This window comes from Chroicocephalus ridibundus, chromosome 23, assembly GCF_963924245.1.
Source record: "Chroicocephalus ridibundus chromosome 23, bChrRid1.1, whole genome shotgun sequence".
NCBI lineage: Eukaryota > Metazoa > Chordata > Aves > Charadriiformes > Laridae > Chroicocephalus > Chroicocephalus ridibundus.
Genome location: NC_086306.1, coordinates 1,130,991 through 1,148,297, shown reverse-complemented (window position 1 = coordinate 1,148,297; position 17,307 = coordinate 1,130,991). Strand labels below are relative to the sequence as shown.

Sequence of the window (17,307 nt, the reverse complement as noted above, 5' to 3'; positions counted from 1 at the left end):
AAGGAGAGAGCAAAGGTGTTAGTGCCCTTTCTCCACCCGAAGCACCCGTACTTGATCAAAACATGCAAATTTTGTTTCTCAACATTTCCCTGCATTGACTTTATTATGTTGCATTGCTTTCCTGTATTACGGATTCTACGCTGAGCCGAACTGTAACGAGTTCTTACTGTGCACATATACCTGCCCTGTTTGTATATCTTACAGGGACTGGCTGAAAAGTCCCTCGGAGCATTGTCAGCCAGTTGCGGTTGTTACGTTCTCTATGGATTTGCCCATCGACCGCCCATTTACCTGTGGATGACCTGGACTGTCGCTCTACAGAACCCACCTCCCACTTACTAGGACTGAGAAGCAACACTGAAGTAATCTTTTAATCTTTTCCCTTCTAAATCAAAGAATGGAGACATCATGGCGAATTAACAGGTACAGCACAAAACGGGTGGGAGGGGTGAGGGGGTGGTACGTGTTGAGGGTATTTTGATGCCACCTCACTCTCCACTATGACAATCCCGAGCACATGGCAGTTCTGCAAAGGTGCTACAGCACGGATTAATGCAGCTGCTGCTTAATAGATTCTTCCACGCTTACTTGAGCGTCATTAGAGTTGTGATTTCTGTAAGAGGTGTTTTCAGATGCAGCACTAGACAACTAGTTAAACAATGATTGTAGTCACAGATACTCAAACCCGAATTTTGTATGGTCCGTTCTTCAGAGAAGCCTTAGTGCCACTGAAAGCTGAGGGCCTTTGGTTCTTAAACCCCCTGGGAATTAACCTGACTTAGACTTTTACTCCAAGCACTTCACGCTGACTTAAGAGAGAGACATTTGTTAAAAAGGAAAAAAAAAAAACTGCACCTAACATTTGGACCGAGGCGAACCGGCTCCTGACAGAGACCAAGCACAGTTCACCTTTCAACAGGCCGCGGTTCATTTCTCCTCCGGCAGAAGCAGAGATTTCACCTGCTGAGCTGTCGGTGCCTGAGGCTGGAATGACATTTATTTACAGCAGCTAAGAATCAGACCCTCTCCTCTTACAGAAAAGTGCTCTCGGGCTTCGGATGTGGACTTAGTTCATCACATCGCATACGATCGCTGAACCTTTACAAAAATTAAGTACTTCGTGTGTATTTAAAATGGTTCGCGCTGATAAACGAGCGAAGGGAAGTAAGTTCCAGCCTCAGGGCAACCTCACTGCTTCCACCAGGAGCCGCAAGCCAGATTCACATTGCCACAGGGAGGAGGATGTCGCTCTGTGACGATGTGAAGTCCAGAAGGAATTTTGGAGAATACTTGCATTAGGATTACTAGCAGCCTCCTAACAGGGTTTCACTCTATGGTTTTGTGGGTTTGTTTTTTTTTTAAAGGTAATTTACTATTTCCTTCCATAATCAGAGCTGCGGGGAGGGCGCAGCACAGCCTGCACTAAGTCATCGATTTTGCACATATGCTGAGCGTTACGTCAGAATATTTGAAATGGGGTGGGTGGACTTTCCTGTGTGTTGCTCATGGTGCTTCTGATCAAGAAGGAATTCCACTATCCCACTTGTTCCACTACACTACATGGAAAGCAATAGCCACATATTAAAGAGACAATGCATCTTTGTCTCATTTGTGATTCCTTTCCTAAGGAACTGGAGGATTTGTCTGAAATTTCAAGCATTAGATTTTCTCTGGTAGGCACCTTCCTCCATTTTTATGGATATTCCATCAAAAGAATGATCCATAGATTGTACAGCTGGAAGTATAATTGGAAAAACAAACAAACAAACACACAAAAACTTCAGATAATATCAGTGAAAAAAAAAAAGTGTTACATACATATATTAAGGATTACTGCTAATTATCCAACATCAATCAAGAGTAAACGCAGACAAAGCTTACTGGGACTGGTTCCTCATGTTACATCGCAGCAAGCTCTCGTTAGGAACACCGTTAGGAAGCAGCAAGACCTACTGTGACAGTAAGTCCTTGGGATCACTTCAGGGCTTAGAGAACTACTCCAGTGCCCAGGAACCGAAGGGGTTCAGAGTCCTCTGACAACAATAGATTACAGGATAATTCTCAGCCACGTCTCTCTTTCAAGAGTGCAACTACGTGTCTACAGTGGTAAAACACGTGTGTGAGTGAAAGGCGGACAGACAACAGAAACACACACTGCCACACAGAGGGTAACGGCACTCTACGTGTTAAAAATTACGTTGGAGGGGCGGGGGAAAGGTCTGTGATAGTGCAAAGCCCACAGCCTGCAACGCATGGTCATTTCGTTCTGGAAAACAACCAGGTCCGTGAATGCCCATGTACCACACACAAAATATAAACTTCAGTATCTAAGTTTAACCGTACTGTTAACTTTACTGAACTATTCTATTCTATTGCACTAAAACGTGTTTTCCTTGCAACCACTGGACATTCAAGCTTCGATTATAAAACTAGAGACTAACTTTAGGTACACGGTTTTATAGCGTGTGGTTAAAAACTTACTTTAAAAAAAAAAATAAGTAAAATCTCTTTTTTTATAATGGTTTTATTTACAGCCGAAAGTTTAAAAGTGCAGCACGTATTCCAGAGCAGGCAGCTGTTTGTGAAACTCTACGCTTGTGCAGTGGTCAATGTGAGCGGAGGGTGGCTCCTCCGGGGGGGGAGGCGCTCGTGCTTACCCGTTCTGTAGAGTATGGGGATGTGGTCGGTGGAGAGCTTGTGCTCGCTGCGCACTCCGATGAGCAGGGGGCTGCCTCGCCTGCAAGAAGACATAAAATGACAGCCCGCAGCGCCCAAAGATTCCTTACCCGGAGATCCGGCCTGAACAGACAGCACAGCAATTGAACTGAAAAAGAGCGAGCTCCTCCCAGACAAGTTGTTGGTGCTGCAAACAGGGGCGGCCACAAGACAGAGCAAGAGAATCTCAGAATAAACACAGTGCAAGGACATGAGAAATCTGCCTCGATTTTAGCGGAAACTCTGCAAGAGTAACTGCAATCCCACGGACACTCGAAGCAGGAACACACCGGCTCTTGCTCACTGTACATATCTACAACCAGCTGTCGACACCGAGATTCGAAACCTGTGCTGGGCACGTGCGCGGTTAAAGCAACCCGACTGATGGCGATGTTCAAAAGTGGAGTACAAAACCTGAACACGGCACTGGCCCGACTTTAAGTCAAATGGAGGACTTGAAATGCCAGAAATGCCAAGACAAAGGAAGAGAGAAAACCGTCTCTTCCCAAAGCTCTCACAACCACAGTCTACAAAAAAAAAAAAAAAAAAGCTGTTCCATATCAGTCGTGATACAGCTGGTCACCAAGAATTTTTCGAAACATTTTTTGGAATTTTCTGTCACGATAAATGGAAAATAAGAGAAAGGAGATTAAAAACACCAGCCACCCTTACCCCAGCATACATACTGTGATAAAAACAACCTCTCCTCTACCATCGTCTTCTAACTTGGGGGGACAAGAAAAAAGCAACACAAAGGGTACAACAAGGCTGTTCTTTCCCACGGCAATACTTACCGGGTACCGACCGCTTGACCAGGATAATGAACACTTTTGAACACAAGGGCGAAAGCACCTTCCTGAAACAAGATAAAGACAAGCTGTTTATCCTTTCATTTGAGGCCTGGGCCACCATTTCAGGATTCCCAGCCCAGCGTTTCTGTGAACAGGCAAAAGACAACCAAGCAGAAGGCTTCACAGCCCTCTTCAGAGCCACCAGCAGCTCCAGGCACCTCACTGCGGAGGGGTGTACCTGCCCTGAGCCCGGGTAGCTCATCCTCAACCACTGAATGAGTCTTCTGAACTCCCGGACAGACACCGCGCTCGGACATCACCCGTGCAAGCGCTCCTGCTTTCGTTCAGAGCGTGGTGAGGGGACGTGCAAAGGCAGAGACCTGGCAGAAGCAGCTCCTAAAGCAAAACGTGCCCTTGGTGTGGTGCTGCTACAGCTCCTGCCGGGCAAACCACTGAAAAACTGCCTCCTGAACAAGGCGCTCTCAAGGGCCGAGACAACCAGGCTCAGACCCTGCGCACAATTCGGCAAGAACCCGCACGTGGAAGAGGCCGCCATGCAGCGAGGCCCCCACAAGGGGTCAGCAGCTCTTCCAGGTGGGAGGCCTGGGGACGATACGATACGATACGATACGATACGATACGATACGATACGAAGCACAGAAAATATTTCCACTCTGTCCCACCCAACACACCGGGGACTGGCCGCCTCCAGATGCTGTCGCATCCCAAAGTTTAGACGTTTTTCACGAGTACCGTCAAAGAAAAGGGACCGTACGTCCGAGAGGAATTGTCAGAGGTAGGAGCGGCAAAACCGCTCCTTGACCTGTGCCACAGAACGTCCTGGGGCACGGTCCGGCACAGGCACGGTGCTGCACTGGCCAGGTTACCCTGGGCAACACCGGAGTACAGGCGCGATTTTTTGTGTGCGCATGTGTATGTCTTGATTGGGTTGTGCGTCCCCGTCTGTCCCCGTGTCCCCACCCGCGCCCTGCTCCCAGCATTACCAGCTGCTGGATCACCCTCTCCACCAGCGTGGTGAAGCTGATGTCGTCGCTGTCCCGGTTGTCATACATGTACTTGACCAGTTTGGCGATGCTCTCTGTGTCCGTCTCCGACTCAAAGTCGTAGCCTTTGCTCTCCTGTAGCGACAGTATGTGTTGGGTAACTCACCCTCTCCCTTCCCGTTTTCTGCCCTCTATCCTTTTCTCTTCCTTCCTTTCCCTCCTCCTGCATTTCCTTCCCCTTCCTTCTGTCTGGCCTTTTTCTTCTTTCCTCCCTTTGCTTTTTTCTGCCCCTAACTTCTTCCTTACTTTTTCCTCATGCCTCCCCTTTTCTGCTGCCTTCCTCCACACTGTTTCCTTCTCTTTTTTCTTGCCTTTTTTCCATCCTTCCCTCCTGCCTTTCATCTTCTTGCCTTTCCTTTTTTGTTCCTTCATACTTTGCTTTCTTTCATCCTTATTTCCTGCCTTTCCTCTTCCTTCTCTTCTTCTCCTTCTTCCTGCCTTTCCTTGCTTTTTATCCTTCCATACTACATTGCCTTTTTTCCTTCCTTTTTCCAGCCTTCCCTCCTGTCTTTCCTCTTCCTTTTTCCTTTCTTACCTTTCCTTTTTCCATCCATCCTTCCTTCACTTTGCTGTCGTCTTCCTCTTCCTTCCTACTTTGATCCTTCTTTGCACCTTTCCTCTTCTCTTCCTTCTTTCCTCCCTTTTCCTTTCTCTTTTTCTCCCCTCCTTCCTTCCCTTTCTCTCAGACTCCTTTTCCTTCCTCCCATTTCCTTTTCATTCCTTTCCTTCCCTTCCTTTTCCATTTTCCTTCCTTCTTTTTCCTTTCCCTTTATTTCCTTGCCCTCCTTTTCACTCCCTTCCCCTTTCACCCCCTCTTCTTCCCTTTTCCTTCCAGCTTTCTCCTCCGTCCAGCGCATCTCCTTCCTTTTCCTTCTTTTCCTTTTCCTTTTCCTTTCCACCTGCCTTCCCACCCCGCGAGTGGGAGAGTGAGCGTCCAGAAGAGCGAGGGAGCGAGTGAGGAAGCGCAAATGGAAGAGCGAGCATGCCAGCGGGGGAGTGACGGTGCGTGTGAGGGCACGCAACAGTGCACAAGGGAGGGGGACAGCACGTGTGAGAGTGCCAGAGTGACGCGAGTGCAGCTGGGAGCGCGAGCGGGGACCAAGTGTGCACACAGAGTGTGCAAATGAGGGTGGGAGAGAGCGGGGAGCGCGTAAGATGGACAGCACAAGAACGTGCCAGCGGAAAAGTGAGCGTCAAGTGCGAGAATTTGAGTGCGGCTGGGGGAAGTCGGTTTAAGTTGGGGGGGCGGGGGGGGTGAGTGCAAACGTGGAGTGAAAGCATGTGTGAGTGCTCCCCCGAGAGCGGGCTGGGGAGTGCGCGAGTGACTACGGATGGAGGAATGCGCGTGAGTCGGGGAGCGAGAGCGCGAGAACGAGTGGGGAGGCAGGAGTGCGGGAGTGAGCGTGAGCTGGAGGGTAACTGGCGGAGTGAGAGTGCAGGAGGGAAACCGGGAGGGTGTGGAAGGGAGTAGGAGAGAACAGAGGAGGGAGAATGAGGAGGCGTGAATGAAGGTGAGTGCGAATGCGAGCGGGGGAATGAGTGGCAGAGTGTGAGTGTAAGAGTATGAACAGGGGAATGGGGGAGGGAGGTGGGCGTGTGGAAGGAGTGCGAGTGGGAGGTGAGATTAATTAGGGAAATGTGAGTGTGGGGAGTGACAGTAAAGGAATGAGTGTGAGAGTAAGTGGGGAGCGAGGAGGAGTGTGAGTATGGGAGTGAATGAGTGCAAGAACGTGATTGGAAAGTGAGTGCAAGAGTGAGTGTGAGCAAGAGCGGGATGACTGTAAGGAACAGGAGGGGCAGCATGAGAGTGGGACTGCGGATAGGGCTGAGTGCGAGTGGGGAGTGAGAGGTGTGAGGGTGAGTGTGAGTACGGGAATGAGCAGAGGAGTGTGAGGTGAGCGACGGAGTGTGAAAGTGAGCGGGGAACTGAGAAGGTGAGAGTAGGGGAGAGTAAGAGGTGTTGGGGGGGAGTGGGAGAGTGAGGGTGGAGAATGGGGTAGTGAGTGGGGGAGTATGGAGTGGGGGCGTGGGAAGGGAGGGCGACTGAGTGAAGGAGGGCGAGCAGGAGGGAGAGAGGTTGTGGGAGAGTAAAGGGGGGATATGAGCGGTGAGCGTGAGTAGAGAAGTGAACCCAGTGTGAGAACGAGCAAAGGGGCATATGAGTGGGAGGGCAAGTTAGTGAGCGGGGAAGCGTGAGCAAGAGCGAGTCTGACAGGGGAGCGTGTGAGGGATGAGGGGGGAATGGGGCAAGTGAGTGGGGGAACGAGGAGGACTGTGGGAGGGTGAGGAGTGGCGGGGGGGGAGTGTGCGGGAGTGGGAGCTAAGAGTGTAAGAATACGAATGGGGGAGCGAGGAGTGGGAGAGTGTGAATGGAAAAGAGGAACAAGTGTGCAGTGAGTGGGGGAAATTCCTGGGAGAGTGTGAGTGGGGGAGCGAGTGTAAGTGAGCTATGAGTGGGGGATGGGTAGTGAAAGGTGGGCTACCGGGTGGGGGTTGGGAGTGCAAGAATACGAGTGGTGGAACGAGGCAGTGAGTGGGGGAGAGCGAGGAGTGGAGTGAAGCAGGAGTGCAGGAGTGTGAGGCAAGTGTGTGAAGCGGAGGAGTGAGCGTGAGTGGTGAGCGAGGGAGCAGGGGGGTGAGAGTAAAGGCATGAGTGGGAGAATACGAGTGGGAGACGGAGTGTGCAAATACGAGTGGGGGAATGGGGTAGTGAGTGGGGAAGTGAGGAGGAGCGTGAATGCGGAGTGAGAGTGGATGAGTGCGAGCGGGGAAGGGAGTGAGCAGAATAATGAGGGGTGTGAGTGGGGGGAGTGTGAATAGAGTGAATGTGAGAATGTGAGTGGGGGAGTGAGTGGAGGAGCGCGAGCACACGTGTGAGTGGGGAACAAGTGGAGGAGCGTGAGTGGGACAGAGAGTGGGAGTGGGAGGCAGGGATGGAGCTTACGTGGGTGAGTGCACGTAGGGGAGTATGAGTGGGGGAGTGTAAATGGAGGGGTGTGAGCATGAGAGGGAGTGGGGGGGAGTGTAAGTGGAGGAGTGTGAGAATGAGCGAGGGACTGTGAACAGAAGAGGGTGAGCGGGAGAGCGTCAGTAGGGAGTGAGGAGGAATACGAGTGGGAGGGTGAGTGTGAACGAGGGAATGGAAGTGTGAGAATGTACGAGAATGAGCGTGAGAGTGCAGGTGGAGGAGCGCAAATACAAAAACATGAGTTGGGGAACACGAATGGAGGAGAGAACATGAGTGGGGGAACAAGTGTAGGTTGGAATGTGGGGGGGGGGGGAGTGAGTGTGAGTGGAGGAGTGCGACAAGTGGGAGTGTGCGAATGTGAGTCAGGGAGCGAGCAGAGAAGCGTGTGAGCGCCAGAGTGAGCGGGAGAGCAAAGGAGCAGTGGGAGAGTGTGAATAGGGGAGTGAGTGTCACACACACACATCGCTCACCAGGAATTTCCGCAGGTCCTTGTAGTTGGTGATGATGCCGTTGTGAATGACGATGAACTCTGGAGACAGAGGAAAGGCCCCGCTCAGCCCCACACCAGCGCCCTGGCCTGGCAGAGGGTGCCCGCGGCCGCGTAACACAGACCGCAGAGACCACAAGGCTATATTGCGTGAAAAGCCGTACTCGGCAGAATAAAGAGAAGGGTTTCACCTCCCAGTGCGATTCCCTTGCTCTGCCCCATTTGGTGTGGCTGGTAATGGTGGAAGACAATAATGACACAGGTGGGACATGGGCTATCGCGATCCTGCAAAGCCTCTGGAGGTGCTTAAGCACTTGGCAGTTTCTAGCCTGCTGGAAGGCATTAAACACCCTGCTCCTCCTGCCAGCTTATCGGTGCTGCTCCTCGGGCGGCTACACCAAACACTAACCAAGCTGCACACTGCAGCAGCACAGAGCAACCCCCTTCTGTATGGTAGTGATTATGGAAAAATCATGAATAAATGGGGGGGGAAAAAAAAAAATATACAAAATTCCATTCCAAAGAACAGCGACAAAAATTCTTACCATCCGGTTCTGTTGTGTGTTTACCTCCTCCTTGCACTATACCCATGCGCCCACCGAGCCTCTGGGCACTAATCCCAACCCCTCCTGCGATCATTCCCTGCTGTGAACGTACCCCACGGCCAGAAATGAAAGCCAAACCCCTCCGGCTTCACAGCAACCGGGCTTGGCACCGTGGCCCGCAATAAACCCACTGCCCTGGGTCCAGACAGCCCTCCCTGTGACAAAGCAGGGACGTGGCAGCAAGCTTTTCCAAGACCTGCCGAGGAACGCGCGGTTCCTCCAGTGAACACGCTCACCATTGTTTTTGTCCGAGCGTTGCGGGTGGCTGTTGACAGGACTGGGCTCGCCATGGGTAGCCCAGCGGGTATGGGCGATGCCAAGGTGTACATCAAACTCGATGTCAAGGTCCATGTCCTGTTGCTCTGCAGCAGAAGCAGGAGAAGTTTTTAGTTCCGAGGGGCTGTCCCTACCACGACAGTCACCGCGGGAGCCTCACCAGGCCTCTGTGGCCATGGGACAGCAGTACTGACAGGGAAATAGAACTAGCAAACCCAGCAAACGTGTTTTCAGGGGATTCAGAATGCAGACGCGCACCAGCAGCCGTCCTGCATTTCTCACCCCCTCAAAATAAAAAAAACCAACTTTTAAGAAAGAATCCAACCCTAATTCTGCTCTCAGGGGTGCACCATGCCATCCTGTCACCTGCCACACGCTGTCAGCTGTCACCAAACCAGCCCCTTTCGTGGTTACATACCACTGTGGTTGGAATATTCATTACTAACCTTTGTCTCTAGAAAGCATACCATTAGCATTAATATTTCTTGGGGAAAAGAGATTCCTTTTGTCCCACGAGTGTCTCCACAATCTCTTTAAAACTGTATATCCTGCAATTTTCTTGAGCAGGCAAACATTTCTTCAGAAATATACTGTATATCTTCTATTTCTGTAAGGCACGTACCACCCCGCCTGGCCTTTTCGGTTCCTGGTTTTCTCTCCACTAAGATTAGATCGACCCACCTTCCTCTTAGACACGCAGCACCCTGGACCGTGAGGTTCACAAGCATGGCTTAAAAAAAGTTAAGTTATAACAACATAGCAGGCCTTGAATGTAAACTCGCGATCTTGACGCCTCTGAAAAGCATCTCCCCATTCTCGCACAGCTCACCTGTACCCCCCGCCCAACAACTCTGTTTCTTTGCATTCTGCACAGATTCAACGAACTTGACGTTTAAATCAAGGGAACATAAAGAGGCAGAAACGGGTGCAGAAGACCTCACTCTCTGGGTTCCCATCAATTTGACAGTTACGGACATTAGCGCTTCCCCGAGGCCAGCTGGCTTAGCCCATCGCTACTCAGATGGACAGCTTGAGCTGGGACAAACATTATATATGACTATTTAAAATTCATCTAATGAAGTCATTACAGCATTTCTCTTTTTTGCCCAAGCTCTAGGTCTCTGATAATTATCTCCCAGTAACTCATTCCCCTTTCTCCAGTTTAAGGAGTTTTTTGTTTGGGTTTTATTTTGGTCTGTTTCCTAAAATGTATTTCTGGTCTGTTTTACTTTAACAGGATGTGATTCATTTGTCTGGAGAAATCAGGATTTCTCTGTAACTTCACGACAACATCCAAAGGATCACTGGGTTCTTCACAGCACATGCATGAGCGTTTACATCTCTGGTGCTTTATACACAAGTTATTTGGGTTTAGGGGAAAACAGGCGATATTCAAAACACAAACGAGATGAGAGGACATTTCAAGGAAAGAGAGCAGGCGGAGATCAAAAGGGAAATACATACTGTGAACCTCCTCATCCAGAGCCTTCACTTTCCCTTTCTGTTTGATAAGCTGGATTTTGCAAGCGTTAGCTTCCCAGTCTTTGTCGTTTCCGCCATCAATTCCCACACCTAGGCACCGCCACAGAATATGAAGAAAGGGTGTGAAATGCAGAAAGTACATCACACGATTTTATGTAAACAAATACTGCTTTTTTACCCTTTCGGTTTTTTTTTTTTACAGTGCCCTTTCTCCCCCCAGCTGATCCTCCCAAATAAAGGCAAGAAACCCCTTAGATTAGAAGTGAGTTTTCCCTTTGTCATCTTGTAGGTATTTTTAAAGCCTTAGATAATATGCATCAAGAATGTTTATAGAAATCTGTATATTGCAAGTTGATCCAAGCCTCCGACCACATGATCACAGGCACATCCAATCTGCGTTTCAACTTTCTTCAAAAGCAGCAAACGGTAGAAACCAATTCACAAACACACCAGGAAAACCATCATTTACAAGCCAAAATTCAAAAAAGAACCACTGCTGCTCGGAGAGAGCTACCTGCAGAATCATAGCCTCTGTACTCCAGCCGCTGAAGCCCTTTGATAAGGGTCTCCAGGATGTCCCGTCTTGTCCGGGGAACATGGTAATTCAGGTAAGCAAAGATGCCTGTACGGGGAAAAAGAGCATAATGTTAGGACAAAACCACAGCTGAGGAAACTCTGTATGTACATCTGCCCAGCACGTGCACTGAGTTAAACCTTCAACAAGCCTTTGTACTGAGAACCCCCTGCAGGCAGATACCACCACATCTGCAGCTCTTCCTTACCCCACCTGAGGTCCAATGGAGAAGAGCCACTAACATTTCAGAGATCAAAACCAAGCACAAAATGCCAGCATCCTCCTTGTGACACTGAAAGCAACTAAACAGGACAAGCCGGGGCCGTGATGGGAGAAAGAATTTCCACGTGAGCTGGACCTACACCACAGAATGAGCTGTCAGGAGACAATGCAGGGGACAGGAAACTCGTTACTCCAGACGAAAAGTTCAAGGTTCACTAACGCCGAGCTTTGCATGCCGAAGAACCACCTTCAAAAGGAATTCTTCCTCAAATAGCTTTCTCCAAGTTCCTCCCACAGACTCACTTAAGAAAAAAAAAAATCATTTAACTCATGCAAACTAACACCCTCAAACTAATAGAGCTATTTTTCCTGTAGGTTGCAAAGGGAGATAAATCATCGCTTCTATTTTTAAGCGGCGATGGGGACACACAAATTCCCGCAACTCTAATCCGAACTATGGCTTGATTCAGAAAGATTTCCTTCGGTGCCATCGTAAAGCGGTAGCATGAGAAGACATTTACAGGATGCTAGAAATATCTGTACTTCAAACCTACCTTTTCACTCTGCCTAACATTTTAAAGAAGAAAAATATATCTGCATAGAGTAAAAGCAAGACGGGTTCCACACAGACATCCATATATGTAAGTGACTGGTAATTCATGGTTTGTAATTTGAGAAACTTTATCAAAATCTCTGGAGGAGAACAGAGTTCAGCCGCGCACACGCAAAACCAAAGTCCTTTTAAAGGCATCCCAAATCTTCAATTTTTTCCTGATAGTCCTGCCATACACCCCGCCTCGCAGTTCCCAAGCCTTTTACTCATGTGAAAAATTTTACTCCCAAGATGATTTTTGGAACACAGACCTTTACGTTTAGCCACAAATTATTTTAAAGAACATTTGAAGAACTGCGTTCTTAAGCTGTTTGTCTTTTGGAATTAAACCAAGTAAGTCAAAAAGCCTTTTGACGTCTTTAGAAACACGGGCTACTCAGAGTTGCTGGACCCACTGAAAACCACACGGCTGAAACATTTACAAAGGGGACTTTTAGCCTGAGAAGGGACAACAAGGTCGTACGTAGCCATGTACCGTTCTGACACTCTCCCACTCCTTCTCCCTTTTCCACGGACTTTAGCCACAGGCCTCAGGACAAGTTTGTCACCAGCTTCACCTCCCGTTCCCAAAGCACCAGCATGAGAAGTTACATCTCCCTGCTACAAAAAAAGGACACCGCGTCTCAATTATTTCCTTCCATATTGCCAGATAAAATTAGATGCACGTTCTCTTGTTTCTCTTCCTTAAACCACCTAGTCAGATGAAGAAAAAAAGAAAAACAAAACAAAAAACCACAACAAAAGGAGCTTTTCACTTGGTTTCTTCAGCTTCTACGTTCATTTCCCCCACACCCAAAGCATTTTCTGATAACCACTTGTAAGACTATCGGGACCAAGTTTATAAAAATCTGCGTTTCACTTGCATTGCCCCTGACATCCCAAACCAATCACGCACAGAGGCCTGCTGCTGCCACCTCCTGATGGCACTTGTTCAACTCGAACGTTGGTTCCAGTAACTACACGGACAGGGCGAGGTCCTCCTCCACAAACCTCCCAATTCATAGCTAAAAACTCAACAAATAATAAAACCCCAGCAACAGTTAACAGCCTCTGCCGTATTTCAAAAGCCTCCGCCGAAGGATACTTCCCCCATGCTTTTAATCGCCAAACCCTCCTCCCCACCCTTCTGGCAAAAATAAACTTTTCCAATTTGAGATACTTCGTTCACTCTGTTTCTAAAAATTACATTCTTCAGGCAAACAGCAACCTCCCTGTTTACAAGCGAACTGACTCCAAATAGCTACCATCCAGGCTGAAGAACAGCACATTTCAGCTATATCCCAGATGCCTAAATTCCTTTACGTGACTTCCAGGTCTTACAACAGGAGTACAAAGCAGGCGGCTTTACGAGGAGGCAGCTGCAAAGGCCCTTTTCTCCCTATTTCCCAGAAACCTCACAAACAGACCCCCAATGCAGCAGTATCATTACACGTGAAAATAACAAGTGTGTACCATAAAGCAGAGAAAACAAGCACGTGAGATGTCTTTAAAAAGGCAGGCTGGGCTCCAGCAGCTCCCGACGCTTCCCTTCACACCAAAGCCACCTACCACGGCATCCAAAGTAAAGCTCCTTCAGAAAGCATAATTATAACCAGCAGGGTTATAATTTTTCCAATTAGCTTTTTCCAAATCTTTCCAAACGTTTTTCCAAATTAGCTAAATCATTTCTGATTTGAAACCTCTCTCCACATTTTACGTGCCCTGGAAGCACGTGCTAAAGGGTCCCATTCCCACCCAAGTCCTGGAGCTGTCTATCTTTTTTGATGGCACTGGCATTAGCTGGGCCCAAAAGCTCTCCAGAAGCACCTACAACCTCTGCATCCCCCTCGGGGGCGTTTCAGCTATCTCACTACGGCATAACCAGTCCCACTCAGGCATACAGCTGCTCAGTAGGTTATTCCACTACCACGGGACAACACCAAAGGCCACTCAAGTGGGATTGGCTCTTTGGAGCAAATGGGGACTGATGACGAGCATTACGGTGCTCCGGAGCTCAAACATCAGGTAGACCATGGCCAGACAGTTCCTGGAAGTCCTTTCCAGTGAAGAGCGGCAGTGTGAGAGGCACAAGAGCCTCATTGACAGGAGCACAGAGAATCATAGAATCATTATGGTTGGAAGAGACCTTTAAGATCATCAAGTCAACCGCAAAGTTACTACTAAACCATGTCCCTCAGCACCACGTCTGCCCGGCTTTTAAATCCCTCCAGGGACGGGGATTCAACGCCTTCCCTGGGCAGCCTGTCCCAATGCTTAATAACCCTTTCCATGAAGAAATTTTTCCTAATATCCATCCTAAATGTCTCCTCGTGCAACTCGAGGCTCTTTCCTCTTGTCCCATCACCTGTTCCTTGGGAGAAGAGATCGACCCCCCCTGGCTACACCCTCCTTTCAGGGAGCTGTGGAGAGCGAGAAGGTCTCCCCTCAGCCTCCTCTTCTCCAGGCTGAACACCCCCAGCTCCCTCAGCTCCTCCTCACCAGACTCGTGCTCCAGAGCCCTCACCAGCTCCGTTGCCCTTCTCTGGACACGCTCCAGCACCTCAATGCCTTTTTTGGCGTGAGGGGCCCAAAACTGAACACAGCATTCGAGGTGAGGCCTCACCAGTGCCGAGTACAGGGTCCTGATGATCACTGCCCCAGTCCTGTTGGCCACACTATTGCTGATACAAGCCAGGATGCTGGTGGCCTTCTTGGCCACCTGGGCACACAGAGTGCCTAGGTGGCCAAGGATGAGGTCTTCTTCCCTGGTAGGGCATTCCACTGAGTGACTGGGGGGCAAAAATGGAACAGGCTGTCAAGCTGGCATGCGACGGGTGAAAGAGAGCCACCACAACGTTTGGAGAAGGAACGGCGTGCAAAAGGTACAATGCGTATGTACCCTGGGGCATGCGTACGTACTATGGGGCATATGCCAAGAGGGGAGAGGGCTGTAGGAAAGGTGGATGGGGAGTACTGCAGAGCAGGACAGCAAGGTTACTGTAAAGTCTGCTCTGACACCTTACATCCCGACATTGCTGCCCACCAGCACCTCCAGGCCCTTCCAACCAAGAGCATGCCGGGGGCGTGTGAAGGCAGCGCTCCCCCGTGCCTGAGGGACGTTGGGCATCACCCCTGTAATGCCACCAGGCACACAGCTACAAAAGACCTAACTGGTTTCCAGGCCACGACACTGCATTTCAAATGAGGGCATTTTCCACGGAAGTAGACTGTGGGGGCCCAGTGAGGTCATCTCAGTGGCACAGAGCATGTGTCCCACCAACACACCTGTAACTGATAAAACAGGCATGGCCTGGAGGGGCAGGGGGACACCACGGAAACACAACAGCGTCTCGCTCCAAGCCCCTGTGAGGATCCCTTTGCACAGCACGTTCCCCACAGACGCTCGGTGCCCCAGCAAGGCCACTAAAAGGCAGCCCTCCGCATGGAAAAAAGTGTAACTCAATAGACGGGCACAATTATTAAGCAGAAACTCTGTTTCCTTTCATAAAATATTTTTGTAAATGTGAATTGATCATTTTAGTCTCCATCCCGCTTCTGGTACAAGGCTCGCAACTTATTCTGGACCAAAAAAATGGCTTAAAACCAGAACTATTTCCCCTTAGCCAGGGCTGACTTCAGACGGCTTTGTTAAATCTGAATCCAAACCCGACAGCGGCTTCGAATGTTATTCTCTCTGCACATTTTAACAAGTTTAGTCACACCTGAACTAAAAAAAAAAAAAACACCAAAAAACAAAACAAACAAACCAACCAAAAACAAAACCACAACAACAAAACAAAACCTGGTTCCTTGTCACAGATCACAACTACTGGCAGTTTACAGCAAAATACCATGTACCGAACGGGCACAAAGTAGAAACCAACCTCCTCCAGGAAGGGCTGGCTCATCTGGAACGAGACTGAAAAACAGCAGCGTTTATATCTACTTCTACTGTAAACAAACAGAAAACATCTATCTAGAAAAGAAGCCAACTTGGCATTTGTCTCAGGCATTGGAAAAAAACCATAAAAATCTATTAATTACAGCACAATTATATTAAGACTATTCAAGAGGACTGCAAAAAAAAAAATAAAAATCTGAATCTAAGACTAAGAATGCCACAAAAAAAAAAAAACCCAAAAAATCAAACCCAAGGAATTCAGCACTTATCAGAGAACACAGAGACTAAGAAAACCAAGGCAACTAAAAGAAATGCAAATACAGCATCGACTCTGCAAAATATGCGGACACGCTCTTTAAAACAGATGACGATGTAAACACTGGGAGATTCAGTTTTGATTCAGTTCAGCTTTTAGATCTCAACAGGAAAAGCGCTGGAGTGATAATGGAGACGCCACTATGAAAACAAAATTCTAGGAACTCACCTGTGATTGACACATTTTACAAACGAGCAGGCAAGAAAGACAAGCAGCTCTAAAACTCACCTTAGAGAAAACAGGAAAAAAAAAAAAAGAAATAAAATTAAATGGAATAACATGTAAAAATGATGCATAATTAAAGTAAAAAATGGGACAATAAGGCCGCTGAAAATGAACAAGAGTCTTCCTAAATGCATGGTTTACTAATCTGCAAGCTAAAGTCAAATATTTGAAGGTTTATCACCCATTTACGACATCTGGTCATGACGAACTGTGTGTAAATAACAGTTTAACTTACTGGAAATATTTTCAAATGCATTTAATTTCCCCCTTTTCAAACATCCCATAATGACGTGATTCTTCATAGCTGGAGGAAGTTTCAAACCACATTTAGAAAACAGCATTTTTTACTGGCTCCACCCTAACTATCGGATTATTCAGGAATATACGCGCAATCACACCTTGTAATCACTTCCATTTTTAAGCACGATTCCACTGCCCCCAACAGTAACGCTGACGAGGAAAAAAAAAAAGACTCAAAGCGGTAATTGCTTGTTACGCTTCACTGATCTAAGTGTATTTTTGAAAAACGTTTATTTCTCCCAGCAGCCACCAATAGGGACCCTGCAGATGAAATTTTTGCTCTGGAGTAACACCTCGAGCCTTCGGTCCCATAGGCGTAAAGGTACAGCAAGGAACGCGGCCGTGCTGAGCCACTGAGCGCCCAGGTGACGCTCACGCCCCAGCACGATGCAAAGCCCTGGCCGTTCAAGGAAAGAACTTCTTTTTACTTACAAGCTGAACAAGGGGTCCCTTCATCCAGCTACGAAACACAGCCTTCTGCGAGGTGGAAGGCGGCAGAGGTGGGACGGCGCACAGCAACTCTGCCTTGCAGTTCAGACTATAAAAGACCTTTCTTCCACGCACCAGAGGCGTGTTTTTCTCCAAATCACAATGCCTTGTCCTCTCCCTCCCTGTGCTCATGTTCAGATCAATCTACGCGATTCCGAAGATGAAGAGGTAGGAACTGCACAGATCTTTACAGCTGCTTGAAGGCTTCCGTGAGGAGTGCTCTGTCACAAAGCGCCAATTTTTCTCTCAAAGTGACAATTCATTTAAATCACAACAGTCAACGGAAACGTGTTGATTTTG

The 17,307-nt window shown here is 48.4% G+C and overlaps 1 protein-coding gene across 3 annotated transcripts in view; it reads right to left on the bottom strand.

The window, feature by feature from the left end:
• The window catches only part of GFPT1 (glutamine--fructose-6-phosphate transaminase 1), a 47,218-nt gene that overhangs the window by 24,766 nt on the left and 5,145 nt on the right, over positions 1-17,307 (bottom strand). For 2 of the 3 annotated variants that reach the window (XM_063358844.1, XM_063358843.1), the window contains exons 2-9: positions 10,903-11,010; positions 10,371-10,478; positions 8,867-8,992; positions 8,009-8,067; positions 4,511-4,645; positions 3,510-3,571; positions 2,658-2,737; positions 1,682-1,735 (exon numbers count right to left, since the gene is read on the bottom strand). In XM_063358844.1, the coding sequence (XP_063214914.1) occupies positions 1,682-1,735; positions 2,658-2,737; positions 3,510-3,571; positions 4,511-4,645; positions 8,009-8,067; positions 8,867-8,992; positions 10,371-10,478; positions 10,903-11,010 (732 nt within the window). The remainder of the gene's footprint in view (positions 1-1,681; positions 1,736-2,657; positions 2,738-3,509; positions 3,572-4,510; positions 4,646-8,008; positions 8,068-8,866; positions 8,993-10,370; positions 10,479-10,902; positions 11,011-17,307) is intronic. The other variant, XM_063358845.1, reaches the window with a different exon arrangement.